Consider the following 16910-nt stretch of genomic DNA (forward strand, 5'->3'; position numbering starts at 1 on the left):
TCTGGGTGATGATATTTCATGGCTTAAGTCAGAAGAAGCAGTTTCCAGTACGGAAAACAACAAAAGCCCAATGAGACAGATTCAAAGCAATTGGCAGTAGAACCACATGCAAGAATTCACATTAGGTAGCAGGTTCCAACGATCTGGAATTGGCCAGCAGAAAATGCACAGTTGAGACATGTGATGAACAATTTCCAAAGAGATCATGAAGGGGGAAATTATTGCAGGGTTATTGTGGGAAAGGTTAGCAAGGGTGGGGTTAATCTGATAGCTCTGTAAAAGAGCTCAAACAGATGTCCAGTGTGAATAGGTGAATAGTACCTTTACATTTCAGATTCAGTTGCTAACCCCTAATGTATGCTGAGGAACTAATGTCTGATAGCCTTGTATTACCAGGATTATTTTTACACGATTTGTTAATTTTGTTGTATGATACCTTTACAATATTAAGCATTTTTAAAAGATTTAGTATGATATTAGAATCTTTTATTCTATCAAACTGTCAAAATCAAACCATTTGCTGTAGATTGTGGCTAGTCAATTTCAATCAGTTAATCTGAATGATCCAGGGATTTGTGTTCATATCTCACAGATCCTCGTGTGCTAATCAAGCAGGTTCCTTTGTTCTAGATGAATTGAATTTCTCAAGTGCTGTTGGAATAAATTCTTAATACAATGCATTATGAGCATTTGGTGCAAAGGTTTTGGACACTTTCCTGCCCATGAAATTGCAGATTTAACTTTTGAAATCAAGCTAATCTGATTCTTTTTTGCCTTACTTTTCTAAACTGAATTCATAGCATGGAGAAAAATTGGGGGACTTTGGGATGGTGGTTAAGTTAGTCGACTAGCTTCTAGAGATCAGGATATCAGAGTTCAAATCTCACCAAAGAAGCTGGGGAACTTGCATTCAAATAAATAGATCTGAATCATGATGACTATGAATTCATTTCAATAATATTCTTAAGAGGAAGGAATCAGCTGAGTGACTCCACCATGTGGTGTATTCTCAATGTAGTCCTCAGTTCTGAACAGTTTGGGACAGACAGTGATTGCCAATTCTACCAAAGACATCCACAACGACATTAATTGCACAATATACAATGAAACTTGGATAATCTGGCATCTTTGGGACTTTAATAGTATTAGATTGTCAGATTTTCCAGACTATGAGATATTACTGCCTGTAATAAACCAACACATGTTTAATTCATTTTGCTTAGGGATAGAGGTCTGTTCCCAACCAGGGGCCTATGGCATTAAAAATAAGTTTGGGAACACCTGCTTTAATGAAACAGGTGAGCTTAAAGGGAATGTGGGACGGAGACACCAAAGCTTTTAAAGAAAATCTTTGCATGGAAGTACCAATGAATTTGAAGGTGATTGAGGCTTAAATATGGGTGAGGATAACAATCAGATTAAACTGCTGTTCCTCTTCCAATTTTATATCTTAATTGACAGGAGAAAATCTTGGATTTGAGTCTCATTTGGAAGGGACAGCTTCTGACAGTCCAGCACTCCTACAGAACTTCTCCAGCTAAAATCATTACTTTTACATATCTATTCACTTGATACATACCATTCACTTGAGTTATAAATGAAGGGTCTGAGTTTATATATTTCTATTCACTGCTTTGAGTAAAATAAAAAAGCTTCTCTCATCATAATTGTTCAAGTTTGCAATTGTGTCCCTTGTAATTTAAGGTGATTATTATGTGTCTGAATAGTTGTGTTGTGCATCGTACTGTATATGTGAGAGCAAGTACACAGCATATTTGGCATATCAGTGCTCTAAGACTCCTGCATTGTGAAATCAGTTGATTAAAATTGTTTGATGCCCTCTCCTGGCCTTATTGTGTCCTACAAGCTTTTACTTTCAACTTTATGCAGTTTATTCCAAATTTTCTTTAAAATACAAACTATTCTGGTGCATCATTTCATATTTCCCAAGTATGTCTTTTTGGATATTCACCCACAATTTCCCTATCTTAAGGTGCTTCAGAGGTGTGACCACAAAGAAATATTGGGAGTCAACTACAAAAGTGATTGAGTTGCAGGCCATTCATCTAAGAGGCATGTGCGATGCCTAACAGGACAGTTTAGAAAAGAGTAGGAAGAGGGGTGATGTTAAATTCAAGTACTTAACGATGAGCTCTTCATAAAAACTGGGCTTATCAATCTCCCTTAGAAAAGAAATATGACATCCTTGGCCAGTAACCTAGGCACATCAGGGTATTTTTCTGATCCTTAACTACAAATTTAGGGCAAGTAGGGACAGGGAATAAATTCAAGATTCAAGATTGTTTATTGTCATTCTTCTGTTGATGAGTATAAAGGAGAATTAAATGATTGGAACCAAAATAAAATACAATAAGCACAAAGGATACATTAAAAACAGGAAAAAAAAACTAAATATAAAAACAATCCCATTAAACACAATGCATAATACACTAGTAATTGTTATATACATAGATGGATCGTATGTATAAAGTACATTCCCTGCTACATTAATCAGTGGGGAGTTGGGAGGGGGAGAGAGGTGTTAAGACTGATGATTAAGTGAGATCAAATGGGGAGTTTTAATGATTTTTTGAAAAATTAAGTGGAGGAATTTAAGGTGCTAGTTTTGGAACTTGAAGCCTTGTCAGCAGGAGTGTTAATTCAGGAATGAACAAGGATGGAAGTTAGAAGAAGGGTACGTTTGGTTTAATGGGGAGACACACTGGACAAGAACGTCTCTATTGAGTATTGCAGTAAAATTCGGAGGCAGAACTCTGAGGAGCAGGGCTGAAATCCTTAATCTTCTGCTTTGTTCCAAAGGCTTGCTCCATAGAAAAAAAATCCAACTTTGACTGGAAGCAATAATGTAAATTGTTAATGAAGGTGAGCAGAAATAGCCTATCTGGCCCCTCAAATTGTTCTGCCATTCATTAAAAGTGACAGGACTTCGATGTTCTGTGAGTTGAGGACAGGCAGAACATATGCAAGATGGCCGGATTTGTGATTTACGGGTGATAATGCTCACACGGGAAGGTTCCTTTGCCTCTGTTGGTGGAAATGGTGGAAAATTCTGGTGAATTGTTGTGTGACCTGCAAATAGGAAATGTTGGCAAATTATTCATGGTGTTCTGGATAACACATTAGTTGTATTGATATTAATGAGATTGTTTGGGCATCATCGAATTGCTGTTAGTAGGAGCTTGTTTGGCATCAGATGACTGCATTTTCCCTACATTACTATAGTGACTACACCCCACTAGACATTAGCACTTTGAAAGAGCTTGTTGTGGAGCTTCAGCATCCTAATTAATTCTTGGACCTCGAAAATGCTGACTATCCATGGGGCAAAAGAATTCCCCTATCAGAGTGTAGCTGAGGAGCTAGACCAGGGGTCGGCAACGTTTACCACCGAAAGAGCCAATATGGACCCATTTCCCACAGAAAAGAAAACACTGGGAGCCACAGAACCCGTTTGACATTTAAAATGAAATAACACTGCATACAACGGGTTTTTTTTGCCTTTATGCTATGTATAAACAAACTATAATGTGTTGCATTTATAAAATTGATGAACTCCTGCAGAGAAAACGAAATTACATTTCTGCATGCAACAAAAACATTTTGAACACCGAAAAAAAGACGTTGGGTTGAAGGTTACTCCATAGTTAGCCTACCTTGGATCGAAGAATTAAAAGAAAGCGCGCACTGGCGGGTGTCAGGCATTGGCAGTGGTGATGTATATTAATAGCGATAAAAAACATGTTGTAGCGGTGTGCTACACGCAGCGCTAAAATAACGACACTGCAGTCAAAGGTAACTTTATTCTAACTAAACAGCCTTGCTTTAAAGCCTCCCTCAACCCGCCCCCCGTGGGCACGGATGCTCCAAAAAACACGTACTCACAAACCCCCGTAGGCTATCTCCCTTAGCTGGAACGGTGGCTAATTGTGAGCCGGTTTGGATGTGCCAGGAAATGGGGTCTCCACAACGTTTTATTTAGATTGTACAAGATCACCGTAATCTTCAAATTTCGAATTACATTTCAAAAACAAACAAACCACGGGGAGCCGCAGCACAGAGATGAAAGAGCCGCGGGTTGCCGACCTATGAGCTAGACTACACCGACAATGTGAGTGTCATTGAATAGCAGAGCAGGTCCAAATATTGCCATTCTGAGTAGATTTGTTATTATTAATAATAATAATAATAATAATAATAAATAAATGTTTTGTAATTGGGTTTGAGGTTGTACTTTGAGTATTGTCCTTTCTGTCACGCTAGGCATTTGGGTGTGAATCAACTCTGATTGCATATAACAAGTGTGTTGATATTTGCTGTCTGGATGCAGGTGTTGGTAAAAGCAGAGAGGGAATAACTAACTGTTTTTAATGAGTAGAATCTCACTTAGCATGACATCTCCTTTTGGCAGATATACCCAGCTCTCACTGTAATAATTACACTTCATGAAGGTGTGAGCAAAGAGTTGAAACTGCCCAAAAATGGACTTTAGGTGCAGCTTTTTAACTGAATAAACACTTAATAAGTCCTTAAACATAGTGGAATGTTTACTGTTAACACTGCTGGTGATGGCAACGTGCTGGTCGTACTCACATCTGTGGAAAATAAAAGAAGCAGGCCTCGAGTATAGTGGTACTGTCCTCAAACATAGCCTGGAACATCAATTTAAATCATGTACACGGTAAGACAAAGGAGGGCAGGACTTGTACAGTAAGTGACAGAGATGTGGAGAGTGTTGCAGAACAGAGACCTAGCAATGCAGATATGCATGACCTTGAGTGTGGCATCTCAGTTGGACAAGATGGTGGAAAAGGTGTTTTGTAGTCTGGCCTTTATTGGTCAGAAGTTTGGGTATAATAGAATAATATAATCCTGCAATAGCAAGGATGTAACTAAGCTGGAAAGGCTGCAAAAAAAAAAAAAATGCTGAGGCTGTCATCAGTACCGGAGGGCTTGTTTAATAAGGAGAAATTAGATAGGCTCAGACTTTTTTCTTCCTGGGGTGTGGGAGGCTGAGGAGTGACTTTATGGAGGTTTATAAAATCATGAGGAACATCCATGAGATGAATAGCCACTGTGTTTTTCAGAAGTAGGGAAGTCGAAAATTAAGGGGCTTTGGTTTGCAGTAAAGGGGAAAAGGCTGAAAAGGATCCCGAGGTGCATTTTTTTTTCCACACTGAGTGGAATGAGCTGCCAGAGGAACTGGTCGAGGCAGATACAATTACAAGATTTAAAAGGCATTTGAATAAGGACATGAATTGGAATTGTTCAGAGCAGGGGTTCCCAATCTTTTTATACCTTGGACCCCAGGTTGTGAAGCCCTGGTTTAGAGGGATAAGGACCAGATGGAGGAAAATGAGACCAGCCCAGGTACTCACCCAGGCCAATATGGATGAGATGGACTAAAGCACTTGTTTCCATAGAACCATAGAATATTACAGTACAGAAACAAGCCTTTTGGCCCTTCCTGGCTGTGTCGAACCATTTTTCTGTCTAGTCCCACTGACCTGCACCTGGCCTATATCCCTCCATACACCTCTCATCCATGTACCTGTCCAAATTGTTCTTAAATGGTAAAAGTGAGCCCGCATTTACAACTTAATCTGGCAGCTCATTCCACACTCCCACCACCCTCTGTGTGAAGAACCCCCCCCCCCATGTTCCCTTTAAACTTTTCCACCTTCACCCTTAACCCATTTCCGTGCAGCATTACTCAATGACTCTAGTTCAAGTTCAATAATGGATGAACAATAAATGTTGGCTTGTCATCTATTTCATTCACTTTTATCTAATGAATAAATAAAAAGAAAGAATCCAATACTTGATATTTTACAGTATCCTAACTTCAAGAAGCAACTTACTGAGGAAATTCTTATTTCCTAAAAAAAATATTTTGGTGCACTAAATATTTTTTTTCTCTCTTTGCACAGGTTACCAGGTACAACAGTTTGACAGAGTCCGGTACTTGTGAGACGGTGCTGATGGGGGACACAGGAGCTAGGCGCTCTACTCTGGTCTCCAGATTACCCATCTTCCGACGGAGCACTTCGAAAAGACGAGATTCCCTTCCATCTTCTCCGTCATCGGTCACCAATGGAGTCCACACCTCCTCTCCGTCCAGCACCAATTCCAGCTCCAGCAGTGTGGGCAAAAGGAGGAGCATCTTCCGCGCCCCATCCATTGGCTTCCATTCCAAAAAGAATCAGGAGCATCGGATGGAAGCCCGTGATTCCAATTTGAATCTCCCCAATGGTGTCCAGTGTCTGGATGGGTCGAGTCGAAAGGAGATTGCTGATGAGAACGGCAAAACCAAGATGCGCCATTCATTTGGGTTAAGTGTTACGCGGAGCAAAAAGATCACCCGGTCGATGACTGAGGACTTTGACAAGGGAAAGGACCCGTCTCACAACAAAAATGTCTTCATGAATTGTATTAGCTCTGGGAGGTCCAGCATTGATGAGGGGGATGACTCTGGTTTCCCTGATGACCATAGCAAACATTCCGTCAAGCACTCCAGCAGAAAACTACTTCCCAAATCCTTTTCCACGCACTACAAGCTTTCGAAGAATATTGCACGGAGTCCGTCAGTAACAACGGCAGATCAGCCCAAGGTGTCACCAGAAGCCAACCTGAACACATTAAAACGACCTGTAACTGAAGAGTCCTCAAATTATCTGCAGGTTGAGAACACAGAAGGTTCATTACATTCACCTCTGCTTTCAAGCGACAATACCACGATACTAACCCCATCAGAATTTGTGCCAATGTCTGCAGACTCGGTCTCTGAGGCTGATAAGGAAATATTAGTCTCTGCTGATCCGAATCATGGCATTTCTTTGTTTGACACTGCTGTTATCCCGACCTGCGTGGACTCTCCCAGCTTGGCTGCTCAAGTCTTGACGTATGCAGAATGCAGCTTTCACAAAGAAACAGCACTGCTTTCAAACCTGGAGGCCCCTGAGATCCAATCTCGTCGTTCCCAAGGAATGCCTGAAACTGAAGAAAGCCCATGGATGGTTGGCTGTTTGGAATCAAAGGAAATGTGTGATGGTGACACTCAGAAGCAAGTAGGCGACCCCATTGCCGAGGAGGTTGCTTCTGTTCCACATGATATGTTGTCAACTGAAAATGGATTAGAGCTGATGAATCCATCCACTGGGAAGACTTGTATGATAGCCAGCACTAACTCTGTCCCAATGATGAAGCAAGAGAAATGTCATGAAACATCTCATTCAACAGGTATGACCAATCTATACTCCAGCATTAATATAAATTTAAAATATTCAGCCATTTCTACTCTGTTGTATGCTTCCCATTCATCACCCCATATCATGCACCTCTCCATCTCTACCAGTCCCATAAACCCTGAATATTTTTTAATCTTCTTCACCCTGGCTTTTATGTCCTTAATTTTTATTGCCCTTTTAGTGATGGATGCACCCCACAGCCATAGGCATATTTATCTCATTTAGTCTGTCTGGCTATCTCCCTCCTTCATGTGTCTCCTTAAAACTTTATCACTTTGACCAAACATATGGTCACCTGTTCTATTACATTATTATTTGGTTTTATCCCAGATTTTGAGTTATGGAGTAATGCAGCATGGAAATCGACTCCTTGGAGTGTAGGAAGCTGAGGGGTGATCACAGAGATATAGGAAGTCACAAGGGCAATTGAGGGTGTTGGTGATCTTTTGTCTGGAGTTGGGGAATCAAAAGCTAGAGGGCACAATTTTAAATTTGGAGGTGAAAGATTTAATAAGAAATTGTGACCTTTCAACAACTTACCGAGGCAAGGCAGCAACCAGAGTTTCCACTTTGGGGTAGTCCAGTTATGGAAATATATGCTGGCAGATCCATGCGTAACTCCAGAAAGGCTTGCTTCATGGTTGAGTACAAAAACCTGTTCTGTATCTAGTTGGGTATGAGGTTCTGTTCCTCAATCTTGTATGTTCAGAAAAGTCTTTTGTCAGCAGGAGTTTTCCTCTCCTACTTACATTGAGGTAGAGGGAAGTGTAGACAGATTCAGTGGAGGAGAGGTTGGTTTGCATGTTGGTCTGGGCTGTGTTCACAATTCTCTGCAATTTCTTGTTGGCTTGGATAGCATTGTTGCCACAGAAAACTGTGATGCATCCATATAGAAAATGGTGGAGGAATTCAGCAGGTCCGGCAGCATCTATGGAGTGGAATGAACAGTCGACATTTGATCAGAGACCCTTCATTGTTGACTGCTTATTCTCTCTGTAGATGCTGCCTGATCTGCAGAGTTCTTCCAGTATTTTGTGTGCTTGTGTTGGTCTGGATATCCAGCATCTGCAGAATCCCTTGTGTTTTGCATCCACATCGGATGCTTTCTATGGTGCATCTGTAAAAATTGGTGAGTATCATTAGCATTTTACTGAATTTCCTTGAGCTTCCAAGGAAGTAAAGGCATTGGTATGCTTTCTTGTCCATAGTATACATGTTAGTTAGCCAGACTGATTGTTGGTGATACTTATACCATAGGAAGGTAAGTTTTCAACCATCTGCACCTCAGCAGCAGTGATACAGAGAGGGTACATCGTCTGTCCTGAAGACAATGACCTGCTCTTTTGTTTTGCTGACATTGAGGAAAACTTTATTGTCATGCCATCATTATTACTGGGCTGTCTGTCTGCTTCCTGTATTCAACGTCGTTGAGATGTGACCCACTTGTAAATGGAGATGGAGGGAATTCAGTCACATTAGAGTAGAGGGATGAAGATATAGCCTTGTAGGGCACCAGGACTGTTAATATCTTTGCAGATATTGGAGGTCAAAGAGGACACTATGGATCTCCTGAGATTATATCCAGAGGCTTTGAGATCAATGGCACAAATTAGGAAGTCTTCAAGTTACCATGTCTGTACATGTTGAACAGCTTGCCAGCTTCTAGCACATAACTATCTATCCAGCTCTTGCTGCCAAAATTATAAGATCACAGATGACAATACTTAATAAATAATGTATAAGGAAAGAAAATTCTACCTTGTGGAATTTAAGTTTTGCTAATTAATCAAATATAAAAAAATCTAACAACTCTCAATAAATAAAGTACAAAGTAAGCTAAACATCTTTCATGTCTGTTTCTTGACTTCTAAAAGCATTTTTCAGCTAATGAAATATATGAGACTTGTTCAGTGCCATTTGTAATGGGAAAATGACAAATACATTTTTTAACTTTGATCTCTTCACTGCTGTTGGAAAGCAATTAGTCTAAACTGTTTGCTAAACATTAAATGCTACCATGAAAAATGTGAAAATACAGCTGCATCAATGACTGAATTTAAAGCAACTCCACTTTGATCCAGCAGTGAAGTTATTAATGACCTAAGTTCATTTCAGAGCAGTAAACTTTTAGAAGGACACAGAGAAGTCACCAAGCTGGTTTAGCAAAATGGTATCACAGTGACGGGACCTGGCATTTGAAAAGGTTTGGCTTGTTTTCTCAAGGGAGAAAATTTGTGTGCTCAAAATAATAGAGCCTTGAGATCAGCATCAGATTCTGTTTATTATCAGTGACTTGTATGATGTGAAGGAAGGCAAAGTAGGGTTGAAGGGCGGTTGGTAGGTTGGGGTGACGAACGAACGGTGAGAGAGAGCATGTGTTCCAGCCTGGTAATCCGTGAAAAAGAAGCGTCGCGGTTAGTTTTTCCCCTCAGGTTTTTGGCAATGGCGGACAACGATAAGCAAAGGCTGAAAAATTTCCAGAACAAAGGGCGGGATCTGGAGTCTATGAGAAGACAGCAAAATGAGGTGGTAGTCGAACTATGAAAGAATAAGAGGAATGAACATTTATTAAAGAGAAGAAATGTACCTCAAGAAGATGCTTGTGAAGATTCTGACCTTGACGGAGACATCCGAGTGCAAAATACATCACTCGAAGCAATTGTTCAGAATGCTTCTAGTGACAAGTAAGGGCTTCAGCTCAGTGCAGTGCAAGCTGCCAGGAAATTGTTATCAAGTGATCACAATCCACCAATAGATGATTTAATAAACTCTGGAATTTTACCAATTCTTGTGCGTTGTCTAGAACAAGATGACAATCCTTCGTTACAGTTTGAAGCAGCACGGGCTTTAACTAATATTGCCTCTGGCACCTCAGAGCAAACACAGGCAGTAGTTAAATCAAATGCAGTTCCCCTATTTTTAAGACTGCTGCACTCTCCACATCAGAATATGTGTGAACAAGTGGTTTAGGCTTTAGGAAACATCATAGGGGTTGGCCCTCAAAGTAGAGATTATGTCATTAGCCTTGGAGTTGTGAAGCCCTTACTTTCTTTTATTAGTCCATCTATCCCCATTACCTTTCTTCGAAATGTCACTTGGGTGATGGTTAATCTCCGCCATCACAAGGATCCATCCCTACCAGTGGAAACAATTCAGGAGATTCTTCCAGCTTTGTGTGTGCTCATCCACCATACAGATGTTAATATTTTAGTAGATACTGTTTGGTCACTGTCCTACCTAACAGATGCAGGAAATGAGCAAATTCAGATGGTCACAGATTTGGGGATTGTCCCTCATTTAGTCCCCCTTCTCAGTCATCGGGAGGTCAAAGCTCAGACTGCAGCTTTGCAAGCTGTGGGAAATATTGTAACTGGTACTGGTGAGCAGACACAAGTCGTCTTCAACTGTGAAGATCTTTCTCATTTCCCAGGATTGCTGATGCATCCTAAAGAAAAAATCAATAAGGAGGCAGTCTGGTTCTTATCTAACATAACCGCTGGGAACCAGCAGCAAGTACAAACAGTGATAGATGTAAATCTTGTTCCTATGATTATACACCTCTTGGATAAGGGTGACTTTGGTACTCAGAATGAAGCTGCTTGGGCAATAAGTAATCTAACTACTAACAGGAAATAACAGGTTGCATACCTGATCCAACAAAAAATAGTCCCTCCATTCTATAACCTGCTTACAGTGAAAGACTCGCAGGTGGTGCAAGTGGTATTAGATGGGTTAAGTAATATTCTTAAGATGGCAGATGATGATGCAGAAACAACAGCTGGTCTGATTGAAGAATGCGGTGGGTTAGAAAAGATTGAACAGTTACAACACCATGAAAATGAGGACATCTATAGATTGGCATATGAGATCATTGATCAGTATTTCTCAACAGATGATGAAGATCCTGCCTTGGTTCCTGAAGCAGTTTAAGTTGGGACATTTGGGTTCAATTCATCCACCAGTGTTCCAGCTGAAGGCTTCCAATTCTAGAAAGGCATAATTCCTGGAGCAAGTGAAATAATGCAGCACTATAGGAGGTTTAATCGATCATGCTTGGCTCATATGGGGTCCACTGCTGCATTAAATCGGAAAGCTGTTTTGCAGATTGCGTTTGGTATCCGCGAAAAACCCAAATGAAGTCAAGCTGGTGAGTGGGTGAGAGTGCGCGTGAGAGTGGTACATTATCATAAAATTTCACAGTGAATGCTATTTAGGTTGTTTAAAGAAAGGGGGCTTAAAGTCAAAGAAAGGACAATGTCTACAAAATAACTAAACCAAGATCAAATTCAGTTACCTAAAATTAGAAGAATGAGGCACCTAAGATACTTCAAACTTCATAAACCAAGAAAGAGACATCGACCAAGTCAGAAGACTGAGTCAAGACCTTGCTATGGAGCACTGTGTGAATGGACCCATTGTATGAATGTCTGGACTCAGTGCTGTGGAGCCAGGTTCATCACTTGAAATCTTGGGCTCTGTATTCACTCATGAAAAAAAATTTAATTAAAAAAAAATGGATGACAGAAAAATGGAGGGTTATGGGGTAGTGTGAGTTTAGTACCTTTTTTAAGGATTATATGGGTTGGCACAACATGGAGGGCTGAAGGGCCTGTACTGTGCTGTAGTGATCTATGGTTCTATTTTGTGGCAGCTGTACCACAGAGACATAAAATTATTTTAAATTACTAAAATAAATAATGCAAAGAAAAGGAATAATGAGATTGGGTTTAAGAACCATTCAGAAATCTGAGGGGAGAAGGGGAATCGTTGCCTGAATCATTGAGTGTGGATCTTCACATACCGTTACTTCCTCCCGGATAGTCGTGATGAGAAGAGGGTATGTCCTGGATGGCAAGGATCCTTAGCAATAGATGCCATCTTCTTAAGCACTGTCTCTTGGAGACAGGTTAAAATTAGTACTAGTGCTAGGACGGACAGAGAAAATGTATTGAATGTATTTGGAAAAATAAAATGGACTATGAATCTTTGGAATTCTCTGCATTGGAAGCTGTGGAGACTCACATTGACTGTTTTTAAAAGGTGAGATGGACAGATTTCTGTATATTAGGGGAACTAATGGATATGGATATACAACAGGAAGATGATGTTGAGGTAGAAGATCAGCCATGATCTCATGGAATGGAGGAGCAAATTTGATGATATGAAATGTCTGCTCCTTCCCCTATTTCTATTCTCATGGTTTTAGGCTTTGGATGAGATGATTTGCTGTTTGAAGTGATGAGTTGTTTCGATTTGGAAGTCATTGCCTGAAATAACTGGGAAAGTACTTGCCTTTCACAAGGGTAAGAAAGCAAGGAGTGAGTCTAATTGCAGAGAGCCCTTTTGAAAGAACATTGATTAGCCAAAGTTGTCTCCTTTCCTCGGATTATTCTCTGGTTATAGAACTTGACACTATCTGAAAATACCCACTGAAGACAATTATCAGACTAAAATGAAAAACACCAGGGTTTGGTGGAAATATTGGTATTTGTCAGATTTTCATAATTTGTAATTTGAATTCCCATTTCTTGAAGCTTTTTTGATTTTACCTGAGTTTATAAGGAGAGGTGGAGAGGCAGCAGATGGAAAAAATATAGTTAATATTTACCTATACTTATGTGAGAATAATTACAATAAGTGATTGGATTTAGATTGGTTCATAGAGTAATACAGCTCTGATACAGGCCCTTCAGCCCATTGAGTCCATTCCAAATATCACCTACATTTGGTACATATCCCTCGGAGCCCCATCCCTCCAAGTGTGTCTTAAATGATACTATTGAACCTGTCTCAATCACTTTTTCGGTCAGCTTGTTCCATATACTCAACACCCTCTGCGTGTAAAAGTTTTCTCCACTCACCTTAACCTATGCTGCCTAGATTTAAACTCCTTTGCAATGAGAGAAAAGTCTGTTACTGTCCACATTATCTATTCCTCTCTTATTTAAGAAAGAATCCTAAGAAGTCGCCCTTCATTCACTTATGTTCCAAGGGATAAAGATTAAACCTGGCCACTCTTTCTCTTTAACTCAAACCCTCCAATCCTGGCACATCCTTGTAAATTTTCTCTGTACTCTTTCCAATTTAACCACATCTTTACTTTTGAAAACTAACCAAAACTGTACACAGTACTCTGAGTATGGCCTCACTAAAGACTTATGCAACTGCAATGTAATTTCCATAATCAACACTCTGACTGATGAAGGACAATGTGCTAAATAATTTTTTCACCACCTTGTCTACCCATGGTGCTGCCTTCAATGCTCTTGGCTATTAGCAAATCTAAAGTGAGTGTGAACAAGGAAAAATAAATCTGTGTTTTTAAAAAAAACATTAAAATCAATTAAGGACTTCCAGTAAGTTGGTGGAGAATTTGCACGTAGCAGCCTTTCAGGGGCCAACCAAAGGTGCCTTTTTCTTTGCTAAATGTATTTTTATAATTGCAAGACAATTGTACTGCAAGAACTTCGGGTACCGCAGGGCTACTCCATCAGTGAGCTGGCCATTGATCAAAGTAGCTGGTATAGTGTCAGTTGCAGAGCCAGCTGGGGTGTTGAATGAGCTGGCCAGGATGTTGGAGGTGCCCACGGGCATGTCAGAGGAGCCTGTTAGGGTTTGGACAGGCTTACCTGGCTGCAGACCGCGTTATTGCCTGCCGCACATTCGCATCAGAGTTGGGGCAGAAAGGCAGCTTGGAGTATAACCATGGGAGATTGTCTTGGACATTTCACTTACGATCACAAAACTCTGATAGGCAGTGATAGTGTAAGTTGCAGCAGGCCTGATACCCTTGTCTGGTGGCACGACAGACAACATGGAAGCTGTGTAGCCATGGTTGTAGCGGGGACAATGCCTCAAGCCAGGGGCTTGCCTCCTGGAGGAAATGCCAGAGGTGGTGAAGCGTGGCGTCTGAGCTCAGCAGGGTCCTGGCCTCTCCAGTTGGTGCTGGCATTCCATATTCATACAGTGGAAGTACAGGCTGGATTGTGTGCATCTACGCACTGTCGGGAGACTGTACCATCAATTGCGGGACTTGTCTCTGTGGGTCTTGGACTATATAGATGTTCTTTTTCATGTGAAAATGCTTCTTTGCTGGCTATTTTGAACATGCTAATTTGTTTGGTTTGCACCTTGGTCCAAGATGAAAGCTGTTTCATTCATTGTAACTATTATGGTTGAATGATAATTCAACTTGATTTGAATTTTCTCTTCAATTCTCTTTGCATAACTTCAGCTTAATTTTGGAGATCATTTGTTGTAGAATTAAGGACAGAGAATAGAAGGAACTATTGATCAGAAAGTAAAAGGGAATATTATTGACAGAGAGGAAATGGAGGAGTAATTGTTCTGAGTGTCAAGGAACTATTGAGGAGACTGTTAAGAGATAGAAAACATAAAAAGGCTGTTGAGACAGTAAGCCATTTCTAAACTAAAAAAGCCTCAGGGCCTTGGAAGCATGTGTATCCCAGCTGATGTTCTAAAACTAGGCCATAAGTAACTTCAGTCACATTCACCATTTCATTATTTATACTCAGGATGAACATGATCATCTTCAAGAAAGGAAGCAAATCATTATAGCAGATATTACAGTAGGAGATCCCTGCTCTCTGCTGCAGGGAAAGTGAATAATTGGTCCATGATTATTCAAAGTGGAGAAACTTGAGTCCGTGCACTGGGAGCACATTAAGGGTCCTTGCTGATGTTGTTTCCTTGAGGCATCACCTTAACAGGGCATCCTTGATGGTGGCGACTGTTGCACAATTGATGGAGCAGGCTGAGTCTACAATCCTTTTTGATCCTGTGCTTTGACAGTTCCATACAACCAGTCTGAATACTTTCCACTGTATAGAAATCTCCAAAACTCCTCAAACTCCTTGTGATGTAGAGCTACTGGCATACCCTCTTCATGATCAAGACTGCAAAACTCATGGTCTACTGGGCAGCAGTGATCACTTCCAAAACTTTAATTACCTATCTCAATGCACTGGAAGGATACCACCATTGCTACCTGAACAATATCCTCCACACTGGCAGGATAAGCAAATTAATGACAGCTTTCTCGCTAGGGTGAATATCCCCAGCTGTGAGGTCTCAGTTGTACTCAGTCAACTACAGTGGGTGGGTCATATAATTTTCATTCCCGGTATCAGACCTCTGAAACACATAACCCATTGTAAGCTTTACCGTGGTGAGGCATTTCCAGAAGGATTGCGGAAAAACACAGAAATATTCAAAAACTACAGGCCCTTCGGCCCACAATACTGTGCCGAACATGTACTTAGAAATTACCCAAGGTTACCCATAGCCCTCTATTTTTCTAAGCTCCATATACCTATCCAGGAGTCTCTTAAAAGACCCTATTGTATCTGCCTTCACCACCGTCGCCAGCAGCCCATTCCACACACTCAGCACTCTGTGCATTAAAAAAAACTTACCCCTGACGTCTCCTCTGTACCTTCATTCAAGCACCTTAAAACTGTGCCCTCTCATGTTAGCCATTTCAGCCCTGGGAAAAGGCATCTGACTATCCACACGATCAATGCCTCTCATCATCTTATACACCTCTATCGGGTCACCTCTCATCCGTTGCCGCTCCAAGGAGAAAAGGCTGAGTTCACTCAACCTATTCTCATAAGGTATGCTCCCCAATCCAGGCAACATCCTTGTAAATCTCCTCTGCACCCTTTCTATAGTTGTCACCTCACTACAGGAAGGATGTGATCAGAACTGAGCACAGTACTCCAAGTGGGGCCTGACCAGGGTCCTATATAGCTGTAGCAGTTTCAAAGAATGGTCTCAAAACCTCCCTGAAAAGTGAACAAGCGAACAATGATTATTCAAAGTGGAGAAACTTGAGTCCATGGACTGGGAGCACACAGGTGCTCAGCATAAGCAGTGGACATGTTGCACCTCCTCACAAGCTAGTCAACCCTCTATGCTAAGCCAATAACTGCCTAAGCCAGCTGTATCAGAATCTGTGGCTCTGACATTGGCCTCGTCAGTCAACTTGTAACCTCCAACAGTGAAATGGTAGTAAGTCACCCTTGATCCTGGGAGAGAGGGTCAGTATGAAGAGATGGAGAACATATAGGAGAAATTACCGAGAGAGAAGGTGAAAGAGGCTATTGTTAACAGAATAACATACACTCAGGAGAGGCTATCACAGAAGAGTTGAACGTAGAGTTATGAACAAAGAATAGTAATGCAGTGGAGAGCTGTTCCCACGATATTGTGCCAATCTTTTTTGTAATTTATTTTTTTACTGAAGTTCATCAAACAAACATTTCCATAAGATGTATTTCAGACATTGTACATATATATCATATAATCATATATATCACAAATCTCCACAATGTATTTATCTGGGGTATACACTTATAGAAAAGAGCAGAAAGAAAAAAACAAGCAAAAGGAAAGAACTATGTACAAGTAGGGAGTGATCTTTATTTACAACAGATTCATTGATTTGTGAGAATAAAATCAGGACTATGAGGCATTATGTAGTTAAACCATTTCTCCCAGTATGAATCAAATTGTTCCAGCCAATTTTAACGACAACTGATATTAAATGTCCTCCTGTGCATCATCCATATCCCTTCATTCCCTTCATATATGCACATGTCTGTCTAAAATCCACTAAACTGA

The 16910-nt window shown here is 40.7% G+C and overlaps 1 protein-coding gene and 1 pseudogene across 4 annotated transcripts in view; both read left to right on the forward strand.

Annotated features, from left to right (window-relative positions):
* ccser1 (coiled-coil serine-rich protein 1) overlaps positions 1 to 16910 on the forward strand; it is a 1385167-nt gene that overhangs the window by 210943 nt on the left and 1157314 nt on the right. For all 4 annotated transcript variants that reach the window (XM_059965410.1, XM_059965409.1, XM_059965412.1 and 1 more), the window contains one exon: positions 5949 to 7257. In XM_059965410.1, the coding sequence (XP_059821393.1) occupies positions 6000 to 7257 (1258 nt within the window). In that variant the 5' untranslated portion in view covers positions 5949 to 5999. The remainder of the gene's footprint in view (positions 1 to 5948; positions 7258 to 16910) is intronic.
* On the forward strand, positions 9708 to 11255 carry LOC132391791 (importin subunit alpha-3-like; annotated as a pseudogene).

Source organism: Hypanus sabinus, chromosome 3 (genome assembly GCF_030144855.1).
Source record: "Hypanus sabinus isolate sHypSab1 chromosome 3, sHypSab1.hap1, whole genome shotgun sequence".
In the NCBI taxonomy this organism is placed as follows: Eukaryota; Metazoa; Chordata; class Chondrichthyes; order Myliobatiformes; family Dasyatidae; genus Hypanus; species Hypanus sabinus.